Source organism: Syngnathus leptorhynchus, chromosome 16, assembly GCF_054491065.1.
Source record: "Syngnathus leptorhynchus isolate UIUO chromosome 16, UIUO_Slep, whole genome shotgun sequence".
NCBI classification, from domain to species: Eukaryota; Metazoa; Chordata; class Actinopteri; order Syngnathiformes; family Syngnathidae; genus Syngnathus; species Syngnathus leptorhynchus.
In genome coordinates, this window is record NC_141210.1 from 8,361,681 (window position 1) to 8,384,974 (window position 23,294).

Below are 23,294 nucleotides of genomic sequence, written 5' to 3' on the forward strand. Positions count from 1 at the left end.
ACGTCAAACCAAAGCATCATAATGTGATTATTGGTCTCCAGAGAGCGGTAGACTGGACGAATCTCTTAATCCAGATTACTTTTGGAGTAGAAGGTTAAAGCTTGACATTGCTACTCATCCTGTTGCCGACACTTATGTAATCGCACCGCCTGGATTGCACAATTGTACACACGTCGTTTTGAATTTAGATTCAAGCCATCATATATCACTGGGCACGCTGCTGGCAAAGCGATAGATATTTAATTCACAAGGGTGAGCTTTTGACGGGCGTTTCCGGTTTTATTTTGAATGGTACGTGACTCTAGGCCGGAACTTGTTGTTGGCTCCGTTGATTCAAACAGCACTTAATCATTAGACCACAGTTGTGTAAACTTGGCCAAACGCAAGTGGAAAAAAATGTCGTTTTGTTCCTTCTATGGTCGGGAGGTTTACAAAGACCATTTCAAACCAGGTGCTATTACCACTGATGCCTCTTTACTCAATGTTCTTTCATAGTTCCGCTACCACTTACAACTCTTTAATGTTCGAAGTCAACGGTGGCGAGCTAGCCCTTTAGCCCAAGCTAGACTCGAGTTATTTAACTGTCGTTCTGTAAATTCCTCGACAGCTGTGTCGAGTCAAATATATGTTATCAATAAGTGACATAGCAGTGCATTTGTCTTTAATAGTGCACCCCGGCTATGTTTTACCATATGAAGTATGAACTTTTGTAACAAATTTTGGAGGTTGCACAACCATTACACTACTTCCTGACTTGACAAGTAGCATCCCGAATGTTGTCATCATCCAGTCATCTGTTTTCAACGTGAAGTGGTTGCCTTTGGGAAACAGGTGTGAGGCAGATGACCTAACCTCCATTCCACGTTAGGACAAAAATCATAGCTTCTCGGATCATATCAATTCTCATGGGATAAGCAAATTTATGTTCATTTCATGGGGTTTATGTTCATTTCATGGGGTCTAATTTTTCTCTTTTGTCATTTTATAGGAATTTACGCATGTGCAAATTGTGACCATCATCTTTTCTCCAGCCGCTCCAAGTTTGAGCATTCATCTCCTTGGCCCGCTTTCACGGAGACCGTCCATCAAGACAGCGTGGCCAAACATCTGGAGAGACCTGGAGCCTTCAAGGTACAATCCCAAGAAAATCACAAATAGACATCGATCGCAAAGTTATTTTAACACTTTTTTTCAGTTGTAGGATGAGTGACCCGCTACTGACATGTTGTAGATTGATTCATTCTGTTGTAGAATGATTCATTCTAAAACTATTTGATTGTGACGGCCCCAGAAATCGCTCAAGAAATTTTGTTTCGCTCCAGGTGTCATGTGGCAAGTGTGGAAATGGCCTCGGCCACGAGTTTGTCAACGACGGGCCCGCCAGAGGCTTGTCTCGTTTTTGAATCTTCAGCAGCTCACTGAAGTTCATCCCTAAAGGTATAGTAGAGGAACTCCCTCAATTTCTGTATCTGCATGCTGAGAAATGCTGTCACGAATCATAAATTGAAAAAAGTAAATGAACTGAGGACTATTGTGAACTCATCGGCAAGAGTAAATGTTATTAATCTTCTCGGATGCCTGAGCCCTACTTTTTTTTTTCTTCTAATCGATGACTTATTAGAAATTGATGAAGCTATTTTGACCGTTTTAACTATTTTTTTTAACTCGACATTTACACATTTTGCTCTAGAAAATCTGCTTTTGTCATCTTTGTCCATTGAAATGAACGGGAATGGTGTTATTATGTACCAACCACTCATTTTGTGCCTGTGGGTGTGTGAACAACTTGGCCACCAAGGGGCAGTACAATACACAGACAAACGAATACATTTGCAACTTCAAGTCAATTCAAGTCAGGTTTATTTGTATAGCCCTAAATCACAAGCAGTCTCAAAGGGCTTCACATAGACAATCAATTGACAATTATTCTCAAAGCATCCCCTGATCTTGGGCTCCCAAAAGGGCAAGGAAAAACTCAAAAAACCCTACCAGGGGAAAAATGAGAAACCTTGAGAAGAAACCTTAACTCAGTCTGCAGTCTAAATTGGTTTTCACAGAGGCGAAAGAATATAAGACAGTGAGTATTTTTATTGTTGCTCTACGTATGTTGCTTCACCATTTGTGTTCGTAACTTATTCATTAGCATGTATATGATAATTTTTGTTTTTTTTATATAATGTTTTGGTATCAACCTCGCAGATTTTGCTATGGTCGTGTTTAACAGGAGAAGACCTTTATTTGTATAGATGCATGCTTAGAATACATGTCATATTTTTTGCTTTTCATCTCTGCTGCCAATGTGAGCTTTACACATGCCATATCTGCTTTTTAGGCAACTATTGTTGATATAATGATATAAACAGCATAGGCAAACGGCATTTGTTCGGGATGTAGCTTTGATTCTTTCAAGCGGCTACCATTTGAGCAAACTTGATTACAATTGTATGCCAAGAAAAGTCCACATCATGCTGCATGTTTTTGCTTCACCCCACAGACAAAATTGATGGACAGCAAAGTGAGCGCACATGAGGAAATGCTGCTTGACGTGTAAACGTTTCTGGATGCCGCGAAATGTGTGGACGGCGAATGAAGCGCTCTGGGGAAAAGCCCGACGGGAACACCAGAGTTCGGATGGACAGCGGCCACTCTGGACAGCGGCAACAAAGAGCTTTTTTTTTTTTTTTTTATAAATATTTAAGATTTAAGAAAACAATGCTCGGCTAACTTTTACACTAGGTCTTTAAGTTATTGTTTTTGGTGATGAATTTGATACTTAAACTATATTTTCTCCCTTCTCACGATATTAACGCTTAAATCTTCACTTTTTTTCCCCCTTAGGGGCAGATATGTGAAACCATGCACTGAAGCAACATACCGTAATTTTCGGACTATAAGTCGCTCTGTAGTATAAGTCGCACCAGCCATAAAATGCACAATAAAGTGAAAAAAACCCATATATAAGTCGCACCGGAGTATAAGTCGCACTTTTGGGGCAAATTTATTTGTCAAAATCCAACACCAAAAACAGACATGAACCAGCAACAACAGGCTAAACGATACAGTATGCTAACGTGACATATACACAAACAAGGAGCTGAGAACGGGCTTGACGTAACATTCAGAGTTATTCAAGTAAGTATTACATAAATAACACGTTTTATCAAACCATCTGTGTCACTCCAATTCATTAAATCCATCGATCGTGCTTTATGTAAACAATGCCGCGTATGCGCTGCATATGCTGACGGCGGACCCGTTGTAAGTTGCATTTCTAATTATTCCACAGACTCATATAACGATATATAAAGTATATTTTAAATAACTATAATATTACAACAATATTATCAAACCATCTGTGTCACTCCAAATCATTAAATCCATTGATCAAATTCCTCGTTCTTTATGTCAACAACGCCGCGCGTGCGCTGCAGAGATCTAGTATATAACTATATTGTAGCGTTAAAGTACCAGGAAAGACGTGGGTTTGGTAAACTGCTCTTTATTTAACAAAACAAGAGTTCAACGAGCCAACAATGACTGAACTTCCAGCCACGGAGGGGGAAGAGAGCTCCATAAATAGGGCCGGGCGTGCGTAAAAGCCATGTCCGAGCCCCATCCACCGTCCCCGGACAGCCACCCGGCCGAGCGCCGGCCCCCGACTTCCATCCACGGAGGTGAAAGAGAGGTCCCGTCGAGAAAGACCGAGCGTGCGTAAAAGCCATAATCGTTTTTCAAACCTTCTGTGTCACTCCAAATCATTAAATCCTTCAAACTCTTAGTCTTCCGTGTCACTTACAAACAAAGCCGCTAATGATGCCGGTAGTACGTGGGCCCTTCGTCATCTTCGTCATTCTGTGAAGGAATCCTTTGCCCTTTATGTAAACAACCGCCGCGCGGCACGGGTGACGTCACTTGCAGTTCAAATGACAGTAATCCCTTGCTACATTGCGGTTCATTTATCGCGGTTTCACTACATCGCGGATTTTTGTATTTTGAAAATTTGTGAAAAAAATCACAAATCGCTCCTGTGTATAAGTCGCCCCCCCACCCAAACTATGACAAAACCCGCGGATTTATAGTCCGAAAATTACGGGAATATTTAAAACTTTACTTTTGTAACATAATATTTTAAACTCTACTTTTGTATCCATGAAAACAAGCACGGCTTTGCTTAATTCACCAATCCTGTTATTTTTTGTCTTTCTTGAATGTTGGACGTAATCCTATGAAGCAATGTCACGCTTTAAAAGACAACTGTTCGCATGACCGCTGTTGTCGAGTCATTCTTACTCCTGTGATCACATTCATGTCATCAAGTTTTCATCCACCTTTTTGACACATTTATCTAAGTTGTACTATTTTTCGCTTTGTTATCAGCCAATGCTAATTTACAGTCGGTTTGAGGTTTTTAACTCATTTCAGTGCTTCGGAGTGTGATAAAGCTTTAGCCTTAGCAACTTCATCTTGTTGAGCATCATAATCATCGGCTTGAAGCCTTTGAACTGTAATGCCAGAGAGACCTTTGCTGGCTTACCGTCAACGCCTGCTCTAGGAGTTTGGGTTTTGTGTCAGTGTAGGTGGGATAAGGTCTTCTACTGCATGCAACAGATCCTGCTTTGAGAAGCTTGCCACGGATGGAATTAATTGTCGTTTCCCCCTGGCAACTTTGCACCGCTACTCAATTGTCAGTTGGCAAGATATGCTTGCAACAGCTGCAAAGTCGTCCAATGTTGACGGCCTCATGCTTGCACATTGTGCAAATGATTCCTCAAAAGAAACAGAAAAAATGAAATGTATGCTGACCTTCGCAACAACCCTTAACATTTGAAGTGTTTCAATCTGTATGTACACTGTGAAGGTTTTTCAGTGGATGGACTAAACTTGTCCTCTCTGTCTTGGCCTAATCTTGCCCGGGGGCCCCTCATTTATTCAGTAATACCTTCCTTGCCACTGATTAGATGTCTCTGTTGTGGTTCCTCTTCAGAGTCGCCACACACAGCTGGCACACAGACTCCTCATTGTGCTCGGGGTTGAATATGGGATGAGGTAGCGACAAACCCTGCAGACAAAAATACAAAATTAAAACAGATGTGAGAATGACAGATGGGGAGGGTAAAAGGAGGACGGGATGCAATTAACGTGCACTATCTGCGCTCAAACACTTTGTTGCTGGCGCAGGTTCAGCAGTGGCATGGCCGAGAGGAAGCAAACAGGAAGCAGGAAGTGGTAATCCCCTGATAAACATCACAAGACACACTTGGACTGCAAACACGTTTTTTCCTCTCTTCCACTGATCTCTGGGTTGTATCCTGAGTCCGGATCCGTAATGATGTCAAAGCAGTCGAGAATTCTGGCGGGCCGAGGGCAGAGTCCGGAGGTTGCCGCTGAACAATCTACTACGCAGGGCAACCTGTTGTGACCGACTTTATGAGCAGCTTCCGCCCGCCCGGTTGAGCTGTTTATGAGCAGATGCACCTGCTTCTGTTTTGAGTTCTTCAGAATAATGACACACCATGTCACTTCAATTCTTCTCAATTGAAACCATCTTGTGGGAACCTTTAGTGGAGAAGCTCGCCATGAGGATCAACGTTCCAGAGGAAGCCAAACACCTCCTATGGTGGTGGTGAAGATGTCCTCCATATGAGCTTTGGACTTGGTGTAATGAAGAAAAAGAGAAATGGGGCTTTTATACTGCAGGATTCTTGCTGTGGATCAAAGGAGATCACTGCAAAAGATTGAAGGTGCTCCAACTTCTTAATGTCTCTGTCAGGATGGCTCACGCTTGGAAACTAAGGCCCTTGAAAAATGACATCACAGCAAAAGCAATTGGTGCCATTTCAGTACCAAGTGGATAGCTATCCTTAGCTGCTAGTCACCAACCAGCTCGCTGCTATTATAATTTCACGTTCAACATCATGTCAAATCAATTTGATCACAAACAAGGGCTTCGCATGGCCAAAGTTGACCTTCCTTTGGCCAGCTTTTGTCACTTTTGATCATCGTCGTTATTGTGACATCCAGCATCTCTACAAGCTGCCTTTTGAACATCACATATGTGTTTGCAACGGTCTCTCACTATCTCCTCACTCATCTGTCTCAGAGGAGCTAGCCCCAGACGACAGCAGAGATCCACCTGAGAGATTCAAAGCGAAGCGTGGTAACGCTATTGTTCTGGCGGATCGGGGAGATGGGCTCTTATTTTCAGAGCAGGACAAAAGTGGCTGATTGTGGGCCCCACATGCTACCTTTTATCCTGGCCTCATCACAGACTACACAGGGATTTTGGCTGTGGTGCTTAGGGGGGGCCATCATAATCCTGAAGGTTGGGGGGAGGGCGGTGCTCTTTGTGCTTTTTGTCTATATTGAAGAAGAACAATCCCTTGGTGGTGGTTTGACTGTCTGCTGTACTTTTTTTTTTCTTTTAAAAGTTTTTCAAGTTAAATCAAGATCAAGTTAAATGGAACTTTGTAGAGGCTTAAGGCAAAAGAAAAATAACGAAATAGCACACTACTTTTGTTTAACTTGGCAGCTGTTTGCATAAACCTTTTAACTTTTGCTGCTGTAGAAGACAAACAAAAGTTAGGAGGCGACAACTAGAACAACTGAACCTTATTTGGTGTTAATCGGAGGCACTTTAAAGAGTTATGACTTCCATTTAACTCAAGTCTAAATGTGTTTGGTCTGTTTTGAACACAGCCACTTTCTAGTTTTTTGTACAGATACCGTTAAAGGTGCTGCTCTCGAGACCTTTAGATCCACTCTTGCGTGCTTCGTTTGTTTGCATTTCTTTTTTACCTTTAATCTCGCCGGTGGCCAGTCTCACATAATTTACATAATTTGGTCCACGCCACGTCCTCTCAAGCCAAACCTTCCGTGACTGGCCCACTCCAAAAATGATATTTTTCACAGCTTCACTTTATTTTTTTTATGGGGTAAACAAATTGGCTCAGTGATATGGCGTGTCCTCCCGCAACCCGAGCACCCTGTCCAAATTTCAGCCACCCACTGAGCCAACCCTGCAATTTGCTCATCCTCTCTCATCTCCTTGGGTCGAGATGCCACATGAGATGCGCTGCATACCTTCCATGCGGGCGAAAAGAAAAAAGTTAAGGCAAGGGTGTGTTTTTGAGAAATTAGCCTGAAATATCTTGAATGTGCGTTTGAAGCAAATGTGCACTTCAAGGTTTTGGCTTGGCCGACCATGTTGGTTCCTGGTGGTTCTTTTACCGAACGGGAAATTTTAAGTTCTGCAGAAACTGAATGCTAGAAAGTGCTGTCAAGAGTAAGTGGTGATTATCATTCAGACAAACTGCTCCAAGCATTTGCAGTGTTCTTGGAAGTGATGCTGACTCGTGTCTCTCTTCACAGGTGAGCAGGGGGAGCTGTGCCGTCCCTCCAAACAACACCAAGCGCAATAGGAAGCGCTGATGAGCGAGACGAGACCTCAACATGAGTGACTCGAGTGTTGTGCGCGCGCGTTTGCTGGTGCAATTGTCACATCTTGAGCAGGTGGAGTGGGGCCGAGGGGGGCTTTCCACTCGCCTGACGCTTTTGTGCCCCTCGGCGCCTCCTGAGCAATTCACTCGTCCTCGCGCTTCTTCAGTTGCGGAGCCAAGTCAATCTCTGCAGCTATCCATCATCACCTTCCCCTCGCATGCCAGAAAATTTGACACTTGGTGCAGATCGACTTCAGTTCGACTCTGTTACATTTCTCCCCTCCCTTTTCTTTGTGTGCCAGAAAGGCAAACACACGCTTAGATCGGCTATCAGTTCTTTCGCTCTCGCACCCTCAGGATGCACCGATTCCGAATGAGCCTGTTTTTCTGTCTTTGTTATTGCATCCGTTGAACATCAGCTGTGAACATCTTGCTTGAAGAGCATTTGTCATATTGCAATTTCCGACGAGGCTGCAGCAACCCAATAGATCAGGGGTGTCAAACTCTTTTTTTTTGATGTGGTGGGCCCTATCTGCCCCCCGGGCCTTGAGTTTGACACCTGTGCAATAGATGATCATCGGCCAGCCTGCATTGTTCACTGAGCATCCCTTACGGTCGTGCTCTGAGCTTCATTAACGACGATGACGGCAATAAAAATCCCGTGGCCGCGTTGCAGAATAGCCAGCCGGCATAAACTCCAGCACCGGTGCTGAACAGTCTCGTCACACACTTGTTGGCTGGACACTGCCATGAAAAATAGCGTGTGTCGTTTTCTCATCACGAGCTAGCGAGTCGTGCCATCCCTCGCAAAATGGCGTCAATTGTATTTCTTTCACAGAGGCAGCAGTTCTTCACGCTGGTGGAATGATGAGGCCCGTTGGTTTCAACAATCAGTGCACAGCAGGCTGAATCATGTTGCGTTCGGAAAACACACTGGCACCAAAAAGACTCTCGACTAGAATTGGTTTTCTTGCCCGATGATTCCGGATGAGGATCTGTTTTCATTGTACCGCCGCCAAAGAGGTTAAAAAAAGGTTTTCATTCAATTTCGATGATTTTGTTTGCCAAGCACGAGGATTGGCAGAGTGTGCCGCATTTGTTGCCTGGTATAAACAGATGTTCTCTTTTGATGGAGATGATTGAACATGTCCGTGGAAGGGATCCACGTCATTCTGAAGCTACTATTAGTTCCCAGCCGGCCTGCTTTACTTCCTCACAAACTGTATTTGGTACACTCACGTTGCCTTCGGCCAAAACCGCTGTCAGCACCCAGGCCGATCGTTTGCTCGTTTGAGTCGAACCTAATTTCGCATTCCTTTTGAAATGCAGACTCTTCCCACGGGGTAGAAGCCCATCTCCTGTTTCTGCAGCATGAAGCCATTTTGACACACACACACAAACTCAGAACGTTGTCTCGCTTGTCTGCAAGATATTACAGAACAATTGATACTATTCACTCCTGACTCCTCAAGGGAAGGGCGACCGACCAATAAGTTCCATCCCTTTTTTTATTAATTTTTCTATTAGAGTGACAGCTCCTTTTTATAACATTCTGGTTTTGACAGGCTGGAATGACAAAAACTTGGGAAACTCTAGCAAGTGGCTAGACAAAGTGCTGTGGTCGCATTGGGCAGTCGTTAGAGGCTGTATGAAAGAAGCGGCCGTAGAATTGTGACGTCACCCGCGGGTTTGCGGACTCCGCTTTAAACCTCCTCAAGTTTGGCACGAAGTGACCATCTTTGGAGAAGAGGCTGGCGGTCTGCACTGGTGAAAGCGTGGGAAAGCTGCATATCATTTCTCTGTCATAAAACCTATAAGAGACAGCCGTGCAGGCTGCAACCTTGAATGGTCTAACCTACAATCTTTTTACAGCAGGTGTCACCATCATTATAAGACAGCATAGTAAGCCCATGTGTTTAAGGTGGAGAATAGCAGTTTTTTTTCATGTAATGTTTCTCTAGAAAAATACTTCAAATGTATTGCACATGAGAGAGTCCCTGTAATATTAAAATAAATATCGGCAGGAGCCCCAAAATTGAACCCTGAGGAATACCACATGACAGTGGGACAGAGCAACCAAGGCTAACACAAAAAGGACCTTTGAACTTCTATAATTAGTGTGAAGGTGAAGACCTTCATTAGTGTGAAGGTGAAGACCTTCACACTATTGTTACTACTTTTTTGTTGTGCCCGTTTTTTTGTCCCTTAACTACTTCGACATTCAACCGATTCACTCCGTTCCACTTTTCACGTATTCCAAATATTCATGACACGTGAGCTTACATTTTTTTCATTCAAAAAATTTTCCGTTTTCACAAAATTCACAAATTTCCGGCAATTTTTGCCCCATTCATTCTTAATGGCAGATTCAACATTTCACATTTACGTTGTTCCAGTTTGAAATTCACATAATTCAACACATTCAAATCACATTGGGGACATTCCCAAACTTGGCAAATTAAAAAATTTCACGTTTTCACGTTTAAAATTTGCACAAAATTTCACAAAATTTCACAAAATTTCCTTTCTCACTACATACTTCAACCGATTTAACCCGTTCCAACTTTCAACTGTTCATCTTTTGCCTACCTATTCCACACCTTGCAACCAAATTCTGCAAAATTTCGTTTTTCTACTCTAATTTCAACATACTTCAACCGATTCAACTCGTTCCAACTTTCAACTGTTCATCTTTTGCCTACCTATTCCACACCTTGCAACCAAATTCTGCAAAATTTCGGTTTTCTACTCTAATTTCAACATACTTCAACCGATTCAACTCGTTCCAACTTTCAACTGTTCATCTTTTGCCTACCTATTCCACACCTTCCCATTTAGCAAAAATTTCACATTTTCAAATTTGAAATTCAACCAAATTTTCCAAAATTTCCTTTTTCCACTCTAATTTCTACATTTTTCAACCGATTCAACCCATTCCAACTTTCAACTTTTCATATTCTTCCTCCCTATTCCCCACATTCACACTTACCATAAATTCCACATTTTCAAATTTGAAATTCAACCAAATTTTCCAAAATTTCCTTTTTCCACTCTAATTTCTACATTTTTCAACCGATTCAACTCGTTTCAACATCATTCTTCCGCATTCCCCGAGTATTTATTCAACTTCTTCACCTTCACACGCAATGTCTTCAGGAATTGCAAATTCTAGTTTAGAATTAAATTTCTTAATTCACAGAGTCTTTAATTTCCATGAGAACATCTTTTTTTTTTAGTCAGTATGACAAAATGAGTGGTTGACGAATGTAGTTTAGGTTTGAGTAACCAACTGCACTGCCTGTGACAGTGACACAATAAAGGTCGGTCTGCGGTTTTAAATCTGACGTCAGGGCAATCAACATTTCAGAAGATGAAAAAAAGCAGCCTTCAATTATCCCATTTGAGGAAGAGCGTGGGATTGGCCGTCATGAAAGGATCCGTACAGGAACAATAAGCCTCCGCACGCACATCCACAAGAAGAGGGTACAGGTAATAAGGCAACTCGCACGCATAACTTGAGACAATTACAGACGAGCTGTCAGATTTGCAGCCACATGTCTCGGTGAATCCCCCAAATGGGGCTGGAAGGCACAAAAGTGTATGCCAAACTAATCACGTGACTTTTTTTTCTTCTTCTTCTTTTCTTGCAGCCTTTCACGCATTTGTGTCATGCATGCCCACAGAGGCCCGCAGCCGGCGCCCCCACCGTTCCCTACACACCCGACCGCGTGCATAGGAGCCAAACTACAAATCCCATTTGGGCCGTGGATTAGAAGATGAGGCATTTCCCAAACGTTCTTCAGCCCGTGTGATGACATGACTGTCATTCCGTCTAATTCCCCCTCAAACTCTTGCAAAGATTCAGCCTAGGAAGAGGGAAGGTAAATAACAGTTTTAAGTTGAAAAAATAGTGCTCCTGCCCAGACTTGCTCTCTGGAAAGGCATTTTTATTTTTTATTGGCATCAAACACACATGAAAATTGGTCTAGTGCAGCTGCTTTCCATAGTGGTAGACGGAGACCGGCCCACATTGTTGTTTAGGAGTGACATAGCTGTTTGCTTCTATGTATCTCCTCCTGCTTTGAGCTCATCCCGTAAAAGGGCAGCAAACTCCTCTTTAGATTGAAATTGCTTCCATGCCCAAAGAGAGCTTCCTTCACTGATGTGGCTTTGGCTGCTCTTTCATACGTTCAAGGCTGTTAATGTGTACCCCCCCACCCGTGCGCTTCTTCTCCAGCTATAAACGTCTCTGGAGCAGCGATGTCTCCATCCAGCAGGAAGTGCAAGGGCACCTGAGTGAGGTATGCACATCCAGAGCGACGACCACATAAGGGTGCTTTCCATCATTCTTAACGCACATGAAAAGTTGGGGGAGGCTCCCGGCTTGTTGCCTTTGTAGCTTTTGTGTTCTCTTCTACCTGAGGGCCCCACCGCTGAACATCTTAGCGGTTACCTGTGTGACATCACGTACCACTTCAAAAGAAGCCGCACTTCAAACACTGTCATGTGGGCATTGCATCTTGAACTGTTTGGACTTGATTCAGAGACTTCACAGAAACTTGAATATTGACTGAAGGCTAGTCGAAGACAACCACGAGCATAATGCACACTCTGAAAATATTTGTCCCTTGACAGGCTAATAAGTTTGTCAGAGAAATGGCAGCGTGTATAACGCTGCTGTCCCGTTACTTTTGTCCATGTATCATCTCCCGCAGCATGTGTGGACAGTGAAGCCACAAAAGGAGCAGTGCTTCCCATTCCATATCGCAAATGCTCACCAGCATCTTCAGAATGCATGTGGAACATTCTATTTTTTCCTCCCTCTCTCCCTCCCAGCATTTTGTAATTTGGCATAATAGCTGACACGTGTACACGGCATGCATGTCGTGCTCCGGCCGGGCTGCAAGGAGCGCTCCATCAGAGGCGGAGAAAGTGGCGATGCAGCCCACCTGCGGGCCAGATAGTTGATACAGCCACGCGCTCGCATCCTCTTCCTCTGCTGCTGCTGTATGTTTGTTTCTTTAATCTGACTGTTTATATTACTGATCCCAAACTCGTCAGCAGAACCCTGAAACAGAGCAATTAACGTAAGGGCAAAGAGCAAATAACAGACATGATGAAAGCAAATGCTCCGTTGTGACCTCACTGGGGCTGCGTGCGACTCCCAAAGATGAGAATTCCACTGTGCCAGAATGGATTTACAATGGCTGTGCCTCATTCCAAACATATCATTATTCTATCTTTGCCAGGGTCACGTCCGTGTCTGACGAGACCTTTTGTTTGAGCTGCTTTTTTGTTCCTACAGTCTCCGTCAAAACAACTGCAATTGCACTTGTTTGATGCTTAACTTTATACAGTTTGCCTCAGGCTTTTTAAACAAGAAAGAAGGCCAAACCTGTTGAGAGGAAAGAAAATCACACGTATAAAAGATTGCCAGATTCATTTATCAGTGTGTGACCAGAACTCGCCCTCAAGGTGGTGCGTGTGTGTGTATGTGTGCGCGCGCGCATGTGCACTTGTTCCTCGGATACCTATCTATACCCTTTGCCCTCTCGTCCAGTCACACGGTCATTTATTCCGGTTCAAAGTCTGATCATCTCTTTGCCAGAGGCAATTGGAAACCTGTTTTAGCTCTGTAGAGGGAGGGCAGGGGTGCTCATGGCACACGGCAAACCAGAAACGTTCTGAAAAGTGTATTTGCTGCCCCACTAATATTTCAAACAGCATCATGCAAAGGGGCTGGTTTTCTTCAGCTGGCAGGAAAAGTCGACTAGAACGCCCGTTTAACATGCATTCTAATCTGGTCAGTTCGTTCTGAACGCGGACACGCCCTCGGTTTGTAAATATTTGTGAAGCTATTTGTGAAGTGGACCCACCTTCGGCCATCCTTTTACAGCCTCTACCTTTAAATGGTGAGTAGTTCTTCTTCCTTTTACATTTCTTTGTACAAATGGCATCACTATTTTAGTTTGTCAGTTCACAAAGTCAGCAAGCTATGCCAGTACTGTACATTCCTTTGATCGCATATCCAAATTTATGTTACTATTGAGAATTACTACTCTTTACTTTCACTGAAGTTTATTTTTTTCCAAACAGAGATATTGCCTTCTCATTTGCGAGCAGCTTCTGTTGCTGCCCCCTCAGGGGGTGTTCATCAGTGTAAGGAAGGTGGAGACTTGAAGAAAAGGGGGAGGTTAGGAGCCCGAGAGAGCAGTGAGAGAGAGCTAGAGAGAGAGAGAGCTAGAGAGAGAGAGAGAGAGAGAGAGAGAGAGAGAGAGAGAGAGAGAGAGAGAGAGAGAGAGAGAGAGAGAGAGAGGAACCTTGAATGAGGGATGAGTGGAGCTCAGCCTGCAAACACACAGCAGAGCAGCCTGCAAGGACACCTCAAATCACAGCCCGCCCGGAGTTGAAACTGACCAAAGGTTTGGAAGGAGAAGAAGAGGGAGGCTCGTGTGTGACAAATGTGCTGTTTGCATTGCGCACTTGTGCAAGTCACCCCCAGCCTCCCCCTGACGCAACAGGTCGGTGCCCAAAGTACCCCACCGCTGACTGATGTTCGGAGGCTGCTGTCAAAGCCGCGGCCCTTGGGCACCGCGCAGCAACTCCACTCATGGGATGTAGCGCATGCAGAGTCAGGTTCAACTCAGCCAAGGCACTATCCTTCCTCACCATGCTCCTGATCTTCACCTACTTCTTCTACTGTCTCACGGGGATCTGCCACTCGGCCCCGAGGACGTTTTACGTGGACGATGGGCGTCGCAGCCCGCCGGAGCGGCCTGGGAGCGCTTCCCCGGTGGACGCGCAGGCGGTTCAGCCCCGCAGCCTCCTGGAGGACAGCAGCAGTAGCAACATGCCCGTGTCCAACACCTTTGGCAGCAAACGCTTCCCGCAGGCCATCATCATTGGTGTGAAGAAGGGAGGAACTCGCGCCTTGCTTGAATTCCTCCGGATCCACCCGGACGTCAGAGCTGTGGGAGCCGAACCCCACTTCTTTGACAGATTCTACGACAAGGGACTGGAGTGGTACAGGTAGGACACCCGATTGTCTTTCACCTGTTTTTCCAGTACTGTAGGCATCCCAATACATTTGACTCCCTAACCCTAACCCTGAAATCCAGCAGCAGAGTGACAAAGTGCTTACGTCTGCCTCACAGTTCAGAGGTCTGAGGTTTCGTGTGCAGATGAGTTTGCGCGCGAGGGACCCGGGTCCCATCCAAATTTCTTTGAACCCCAACATCTCGCCTAAAGTCATCTGGAATTGACAACGGCTCACCGCTAAATTGGGCTTTCCTGCCTGGCGTAGTGATTTCAGTTTGAAGGTGAGGCGGATTAACGCCACAAAAGGAAACGGCAGCAACGCGATCCCGAGTGAGGTCACCGAAAGACGACTCGTTTGTTGTCACCCAATCTCAAAACTCAGGCTGGGGAAAGGAGACGGCTTGCTGTCATCCGCAGCAACCCGCAGAGAAGTCGCCGGAAGTCATGAAGCGCGAGACGGGGAATGAACTCATTGAAGCGCAACAAGCGAGTCCTTTTTTCAAACTGCCAGCTCAGTGTCACATCTGGAACACGCACACACACTCACACACACACTTGATTTCTTCCAGGCCGGTATTCTTGACAAGCCCTGAAAAACATCACTGAAACTTTTGACCTTTCATCTCGTTGAAGCTCTCCACGTCATTTGAAAAAAACAAAAAAACAAAATGCAGTTGGACGCCACTGCTGACTGTAAATAATGGTAGTAAATTATAAACATCGATTGATACCAAAAGGAGCCCTCAGAATAGACTGCAGACCTCCGCCAAGGCCGAACAATCCTTGTTTTTCATTCGGACGTCTGTCAAATACTGAAATGTGGAAAGCCCAGTCTTCGCCCGTCTGTCCTGTCTGACAACCCCCCGTCGGATCATTGTTGTCCTTGTCGTCATGTCTTTTTGGTTCCTATCGGTTTCAAGTCTGTTTCGGTTAGTCAGTCATGTTATCGTTTTAAGTCATCTCAATTTGCCGAGTCTGTTAGTTTGTGTTCTCCAATAAACCCCGGTCCAAGCTGCACTTGGTCGCCCTGCTCCATTCCATCCGTGACAGTTTGAGACGTGGACTAAATGCAGTCTGTACAAAAATAAACATTGTTGAAAAGGAGTCCTAGTTGAAGCGTAACATGCAGAATTTTAAATACCAAAAATGCAATCTGCATATTTATTTCACTTCCTCATTGATGTTTTTGAAAGCTCGTCAATTGTCGACCTGCAGTCTCGACACCAGAGGTCATGTCTTGACAGCAGCGCGATTAAAACGCAGCCCAAGTCCTCAAAGGGCCAACAGCAATGTCAGCGCTGACCAAAATTGAGATTTATTCAAATCCACATTGAGAGCCATTGCACTCTCAGCGACACTTTAATTTGGATTTTTAAAAATGAAATTACTTGGACCAAACGAGTCCTATATAATGCTTTTATACATGGAAGTTCTTTATTGCCAGTCCAAGTTGAAGTCTACCGTAAAACGCAACATAAAATAAACCACAACTTGTTTTGACCAACATCTACATGCTTAATACGCAAAGCAAAATGCCATGGACGGCTAACAAAAGTAGCATCAATGTTGTGGGTGACATTTTGGACACCTCCGTGAATGCCAGCAGCTGATTGGTGTAACAGACCTGCCTGCACATGTTTTTTAACAGCAGCAAAGTTTGTGGCTGGAGTTGGAGCTTTATGTGATGCTTAAAAGGCTGATAAAAAAAATGGCCAAACTCGTACACCATATGGAGGATATTATAATAAAGCGAGAGCTGTGGTTCTTGCTCTTGCAAAGATTTGAGCTGCGTCACCCTTGTTTGAAATAATTAGCTGGGCAAGGAAAGAAACAGGATGGAAGCAATGAATTACTGGAAGTCAACAGGCCTGTATGGCAGTGAAGCATGCAACAAAAAAAAAGCATTACATTTTGGCACGCCGCTGTGTCATATTTACACTTTGAACCTTTTTGTCTGAAGTGGGACGAACCGAGTGTTTTTAAAAAAATAGTTCGATACTATTCTGTAGCAAAAGTAGATATCCACTCCTGGAATCTGTGCTTTCAACCATATAGTACAGAGACTCGTTTTTTCCTTCTTCAAATGACAGTTGTCATGAAATGGATCCTTGTGGAATGCCACTTGTCTCTGAGAGATGCATTTAGTCCAGTTATTAGATGTCTTAACATGTCATCGATTATAGATCTGCCATTGATTAAATATGCCCAGGTGGGAGCAGATGAAGAATATTAATGGCAATTTATTCAATCAACGAGATTTCCAAAATGAATCTACAATTGTTATGATCTATGAAGTGATATTGTAATTCAACTATTAAATTCAAACGTACCATAATTAACAAAGAATGCACGTATATCTCGAGCCTTCCGCTGAGTCCTGCTGAAACCCTTAATGAGTAGGCATATAAAATATTATGACATCCTTCCAGGCCATTCACCTCCTGTTGAGACAACCTCCTGTACCTGTATTACTGCATTGTTTTTCCCGGAGGGGGGGGGGGGTCACAAAAAAAACAGTTCGCAGTATGTTTAGAATCTGCCAGTGGCAACTATGATTGGGCTTGTCGTGCGGTGCAGCCATGAAGTCACTTTGACCATTGAAACGTCTTGCGCTGCTCTTTACCCTTATTTCCTCACTGATATTTCTGACAAAAGCCATTTGAGTCCAAATGGTCCATTTAGTTACCATAATAACGGTCAATGTGTTTTTCTTTGAAGAAAATGAAATTATAATTGCATTTGGAGAATATTTTTAAGCTCAACTTCCTGCGCAGAATGTCTTTTGTTCTGGTGCAACGGGGGCAATTCAGCCATCATGTTTTTGGGCAGGAAGTCTCTTAGCCACATCCACGTCTGCATTTAATCTGGAGATCCGTCCTGTCTCCGAGTATCAGTACTTTCATCAGGGCGGTATCACTAGAGGCGGGAAAAGCACGACGACATCTTCACTGCAGCAGGTTTCAGGCTAATTATTTTTCCCTTGTTGTGCCGCCGATTTTCCAGCTTCAAACGCAATCGGCTACCGTCTTTTTCCTCAAATGGACTTTTTGTGCTGCAGTACGTGTTGGTTGCGCTTTACAAGCACGGGCTTATAAACAGACCAAACATTAGTTGTTACATTGCATGATGTCGTAAACTAGGTGCGGTTAAATATCAAAACAAGGAGTTGCCTCCTGGTTGCCGTCATTTGGCTTGACATTCGTGATTTGCTAGTTATAAATTACCCTGAAAACGGGGCTCCCTTCTGTCAGCTGTGGATGATAAGACTTGATTGACCCGTCACTGGGAAAATGCACGTTGAGGTAGTGGAGCAAAAGGGCAAAAAAAACATGATGAACGTGAAAATTGTAGATTGAAATCAGATCACTCGTTTGCTCTCCCGTGATATAAACAGCACCGTTGCTGTAAAGTGCCACCTCGACATCAACATGCAGACCACAACAGGAGTCCATTTACATGCACAACAACGTGTAAAAGAAAGGAATCACACGATTTGTCACATTTGTGTCCCGACACGACATCCAGGAGCAAATTTATGATGGCAAAATGTCTTTTATTGATTGCGCGCTAATAGTGAGACACATTGAGATGAGGCCGACAGCATTCATTAGTCATGAGGACATCAGACAACTTATGGTCAATTTTCCAAGTGACACTTCAGTGAAGGACAAATCTTTCAGAGCGGAGGAGGAGACGCCTCATCTGCATCTGGACACACAAACACACACACGCGCACACACTGGCAGCAATCTGTCATATCGAGACAGACGTATTGATTAGACACAGCTAAAGCGGGGACAGACAGGCGGCAATGGGACATTTGCAGCTCCTGTACATGGATAAGAATCAATTTATGGTCTTTTATCACAGAGTAGTTTGCGATTCAAATTACTTCAAGTAGACTTTACATCAATGTGTGACTACTTGGGGCCGTTCAAGAGAATTTCCTTCTGTAATCACTCATCCGACAATCCCACTTGAAAGAGCCACTGTGTTTAATCTCCTCTTTTTACTGAAACGGTGGCGCCTTGAGACGCCGGCTTGGCAGTTTTTCGAGACATTTAGTATTTGATTTTGAACAAATGAACTTGTACCCCATGGCACCACTGTACTTGATTAACGTCCATCCATCCATTTTCTGGACCGCTTAGTCCCCACGGGGGTCGCGGGTGTGCTGGAGCCTATCCCAGCTTTCATCAGGCAGTAGGCGGGAGAGACCCTGAACCGGTTGCCACCCAATCGCAGGGCACACAGAGACAAACAAGCATTTGTACTCGCACTTAAGGACAATTTGGAGTGCTCAATCAGCCTACCAACCATGTTCTTGGGATGTGGGAGGAAACCGGAGTGCCCGGAGAAAACCCACGTGGGCCCGGGGAGAACATGCAAATTCCACACAGGGAGCGCTGGAGGTGGAAATCGAACCCACACCCTCCTAACTGTGAGGCGGATGTTCTACCTAGTGCGCCACCGAGCCGCCACTTCACTAACATGTATCCTACATAGTCGAAAACGCTATTTCCTCAAAGAGTGTGGCCTCCGCCCTAATAGACGCCACCGTTCCATTAATCACACGTTGAATCATTCACTGAAAACAAATAAATCCTCATGCGTGGTAAGTAAGTAGTGTTTTTTGTCTCAGTGGTGTCTACATATTTTGTTCCTTATTCAATATAATTATTATTATAAAATAACATCTCCTCCCTTACCCCTGGCAGTTTTTTTCTTCGGCGTTGACTGTAGTTATGGCTCCAGTCATGTCTGTAAGCGTGCTACAGCGTAGTTGGTATGCTTCTGTTTCTATGTTCCGGAGAGCTACAGGCGTACATACCTTCACGGCGGTTTAGTCTAGTCTGCCCATGTCATCTTTTGTCTGTGTTTTCAACTATAATTGTCTTGTAGCAGCAATTCCATCAGGCATTCTCCAAGCTCCCATCTGGTAGAGAGTCCCTCATGGCTCCACCCAAAGTCCCCTGTCATTTCAAATAATTGTTTACATGTTTTCTTTGTTTCCTACAGATCAAATTGTAAAGGAAATATAAAATTTTCAAAGTCTCTATGAATAAGGCCTTATTTTTCAGCATGTGATATAATTAACCACTATAACTTTCAAACTTTAACTTCACTTCCCTTGAAGCTCCATCCATCATCACTACTAGCGAACGACGTCTTGCTATTAACACTTGAAGCCAAAGGCCAATAATGACACAGATGCGGCACAGCAAACTCTCCTTTAGTCCTTTATGTGAACCCAAGCCACATAAAAGCTCCATTTGTTTTCCAGCAGCTCTCCAGAAGACGGTTTGAGAAAACGAAGCGCCGAGCGTTCATTCAAAAACAATTTGCGTCTGAAATCGTCTGTGGCTCAACGTCACATGGTCTGTCTGTGAAGATGGAGGGGGTGGCTGAAATCAAACACACATTTCTGTGTGAGGACCCAAAAAGATGCCACTTTGATGAGTCTAAACATGAACTGAGTAGCGACGCCATCGCTGTTAACCTCACCAGCATGGTTTCATTGTGTTCAAAAAGAAGAGCTGAGCGAAGCAGTCAGCCACACCGGTGAGGCTTTTGGGGCCAGAGGTGCTTTTGGGGGTGCTGAAAGGAGCCTCCTTTCTTGCTCTCGCAGAAGAGGCTGGAAATCTGTAGCAAATTGCCCATAAGTGCTTCACAAGTCTTTGTGGTTACGACTGATCAGGGGGAGTGGAGAGTCCAGTGTGCCTCAGGAGTGAGAACCTCGCACAACACGAGCGCAAGAGTCTGTGCAGCTTTAATCAGAGAAAATTTTGGGGGGGGCTTCCACGTGCAGCGATGTGTTTAGCTTATCTCTTCTCTTGATGTACCACTTTTTTGAAGTGGCCTGTGTGCGTATGTGTGTTTGACCCACTCAGGCAAAGTTGGCCGCAAGCTCGGGTAGACACCACAGACTAACTTGAAAATAAAATGGAGAGGGAGTGAAAAAAAAAGTCCAATCACAGGAATACGTGAATGAAACATTTTCAAGCTGTAGTTCTTGAATGACAAGTGACAGACACGTTTTGACTGCAGCACACGCCGGTGCCGCTTGTTGTCGGTTCCTGTTATTATCATAACCATGGCGACCAACCTCCCATTTCTCCCTTCAACATTTTTATAGCGGCGCTATACGTGGTGTCTGAAGCATTTGCTAAACATGTCCGTTTCCATGGGAGTAGACGGCAATTGACTCCTGTCTGTCATTTTGGTTTCAGGCTGCGCTCAACATTTCAAGGCGAATCACTTGCGACTAGAATGTGCTTGTGTTTGCTGCCTCTTTGGGGCGCTGTCATGTTGTCTATTTTCAAGAAAAATAAGTGGCTGGAATAGTTAACCAACATCAAAGAGATATTTCTAATAGAGCACAACCATCACCTAGTAAGAGGTTTTCCTCCATTGGCCGACGCAGGAAGACCTGCGAGGGCCATTAGAAGTCAAGTAAGCGGTTTACACTTAGCAGTGGCTGATACAGGATTGAGTGGCGACGTCTCAAGAGTCTCATCTTGCGTTTGCCTGAGTGGACTGGGACCAGCTCCAGCCGTCCAACCCCTTGCCACACCCTCCCTGCCAAAATGGGATGAGCGGTATAGAAAATTGATGCATGGATGATTTGTTGTGTCTGTGCTATACATAACATTTCCGTTGGGATTTAAAAAAAAGGCACATCAGACTATACTTTTTTGGGGGTGGCAGGGTGTGGCCTGTAGTTGCTCCTTGTGGTTGGTGTCCCACCAAATTTCTTAAATGCCGCTAATAAGGACGGCTTCGAGTGGCTACGTTGTTGTTGTTTTTAAATCAGTTTAGGTTCACGACTCAAAGTAGAACAAAATAATTTTTGTTTGGAAATGGTTGTCGCTAAATAACAAATAAAAGGAACCAGACTGTAACACTGCTTGCTATGTTTCAGGAACTTGATGCCTCGAACGCTGGAGGGTCAGATCACCATGGAGAAGACCCCCAGCTACTTTGTCACAAAGGAGGCGCCGAGCCGCGTCTGCACTCTGAACTGTCAAACCAAACTCATCGTGGTGGTCCGGGATCCCGTGACCCGAGCTGTGTCTGACTACACGCAAACTCTTTCCAAGAACCCGGGCCTCCCCTCGTTCCAGAGCCTGGCCCTGAGTAACACTTCAACGGGCCCGATTGACACCTCGTGGAGCGCTGTTCGCATTGGCCTCTACGCCAGACATCTGGAGAACTGGCTTCAGTACTTCCCCCTGTCACAATTTCTTTTTGTTTGCGGCGAGCGGTTAGTGTCCGATCCCGCTGGCGAGATGGCTCGGGTTCAGGACTTCCTGGGCCTGAAGAGGGTTGTTTCCGACAAGCACTTCTACTTCAATCAGACCAAAGGTTTCCCCTGCTTGAAGAAACCCGAGGGGAGCAGCAGGCCTCGCTGTTTGGGCAAGTCAAAGGGGAGGCCGCATCCCCACATTCCCAGCGCCGTCCTGCAGAAACTCAGAGATTTTTACAGACCCTATAACCGACGCTTCTACCAGATGAGCGGGCAAGATTTTGGATGGGACTGACGGCGGGACGGTAGCCAGGACAAAAAAAACCCCCAAAAACTGATTCTGACTTTGTCTCAGGAACCGGATGTGATGCAGCATCTTCCAAGTGAACCTCCTTCAGGGTATCCAGGATCACATGAAAAAGGAATCACGTTTCTCCCAAGCAGCCAGTTTAAAAATGAATACATAAATAAATAAACAAATGATTGAATTAACGAACAAATGAATGAATCACACAAGTACGATTATGAAAATCAATGATAAATAGTCTCAGACAATGCGATCTGGCTTCAACAGATCGGAGAGCTAAGCTAGCATTAGCACTGTGATAAACTGAAAATACAATTGCTTATCTTCCTTACGAATGGACAGGAGCAAGCAATCCGGATTGAACAATCGAACCAAATCAAGAGTCAATACCTGCACGGAGCTTCGGGCAGGCATTGAGCACAAGAAAAGAACAAAAGACATTTCACGAAAACGGTGGAAACAACCGCCCTGACGTACGACTGCTTTGCTGTCGCATAACAGCCGCCGAAGCCGCTGAGCTTCAGCGCTGCCTTTGCTCGTTTGTTGAACCAAAGGGAAAAAATTGCCTCAAAGTCTATTTTGGACTTTAATAAGCTGATATTTATAGTTGATGTTGACTTACTGATAACTGAAAGATTTTTTATGTATTTATGACACATCAAGACGTGAAAAAAATGCCTTACTGACATTTCCGTTCTTGTATGCAGTATTAAGCTAAGTGGATTATTCTTGTTTTCACAAACATTTACCCATCAGAAGGAAATGTGTTTTAGGTTTCAGGGTGCCAACTGTGTTTCATTTTAAACTCCGTATTCAAGTTGTCATTCTCAGTGTTGTAAAGTTCTGTTCTGCTTTCCATGACTGCCAGCGTCCTCGCTTCATTTGTTGGCCCGGCCTCACAGAAATGTTTTTGCTCGAGCCGTATTGGAATTGAAACCACTTGTCCCGCCTCACAATCTCATGCACTTGGTGACACTTCCGTACATTTGAGCCACATGTGCAATCGCAGCCCTTTCATTATGATCGTGGTGCTTCGAATTAATCGGTATCTGTTCGTGACACACCGCCAGCCTATTCCGAAGCGTCACAACAAACAAAAAACAAACCTCCCAAAGTTGTGAACAAAAAAAAGGTGTATGAAGCCCAAGGGGGGCCAAAGGTGAGTGTCCATTTGACAAATTCAAGTGAGTCATCTCAATGTGGTTACTCAGAAACTGAATTCATGTTGACTGCTTAATACTCAGTCATTGCTTCATTTCTCAACTGA

At 44.4% G+C, this 23,294-nt stretch overlaps 2 protein-coding genes across 2 annotated transcripts; both read left to right on the forward strand.

Moving 5' to 3' along the window:
- The first annotated feature begins 303 nt into the window (after positions 1 to 303).
- msrb1a (methionine sulfoxide reductase B1a) lies at positions 304 to 4,266 on the forward strand. Its single transcript, XM_085934641.1, has 4 exons — positions 304 to 451; positions 989 to 1,131; positions 1,323 to 1,437; positions 2,495 to 4,266. Exons 1-4 carry the CDS (start codon positions 397 to 399, stop codon positions 2,527 to 2,529), a joined length of 348 nt encoding a protein of 115 aa, XP_085790767.1. The 5' UTR covers positions 304 to 396; the 3' UTR covers positions 2,530 to 4,266.
- A 9,780-nt stretch (positions 4,267 to 14,046) lies between these two features.
- Positions 14,047 to 22,768, forward strand: LOC147044703 (heparan sulfate glucosamine 3-O-sulfotransferase 6-like). Its single transcript, XM_085934633.1, has 2 exons — positions 14,047 to 14,465; positions 21,397 to 22,768. Exons 1-2 carry the CDS (start codon positions 14,047 to 14,049, stop codon positions 22,013 to 22,015), a joined length of 1,038 nt encoding a protein of 345 aa, XP_085790759.1. The 3' UTR covers positions 22,016 to 22,768.
- Positions 22,769 to 23,294: the final 526 nt, after the last annotated feature.

Bases quoted from the DNA above. Each gene is read 5' to 3' on its own strand.
- LOC147044703 (XM_085934633.1), top strand. From the start codon at position 14,047: ATGGGATGTAGCGCATGCAGAGTCAGGTTCAACTCAGCCAAGGCACTA. The intron at 14,466-21,396 runs GTAGGACACCCG...GCTATGTTTCAG, and splicing joins AAGGGACTGGAGTGGTACAG to GAACTTGATGCCTCGAACGC.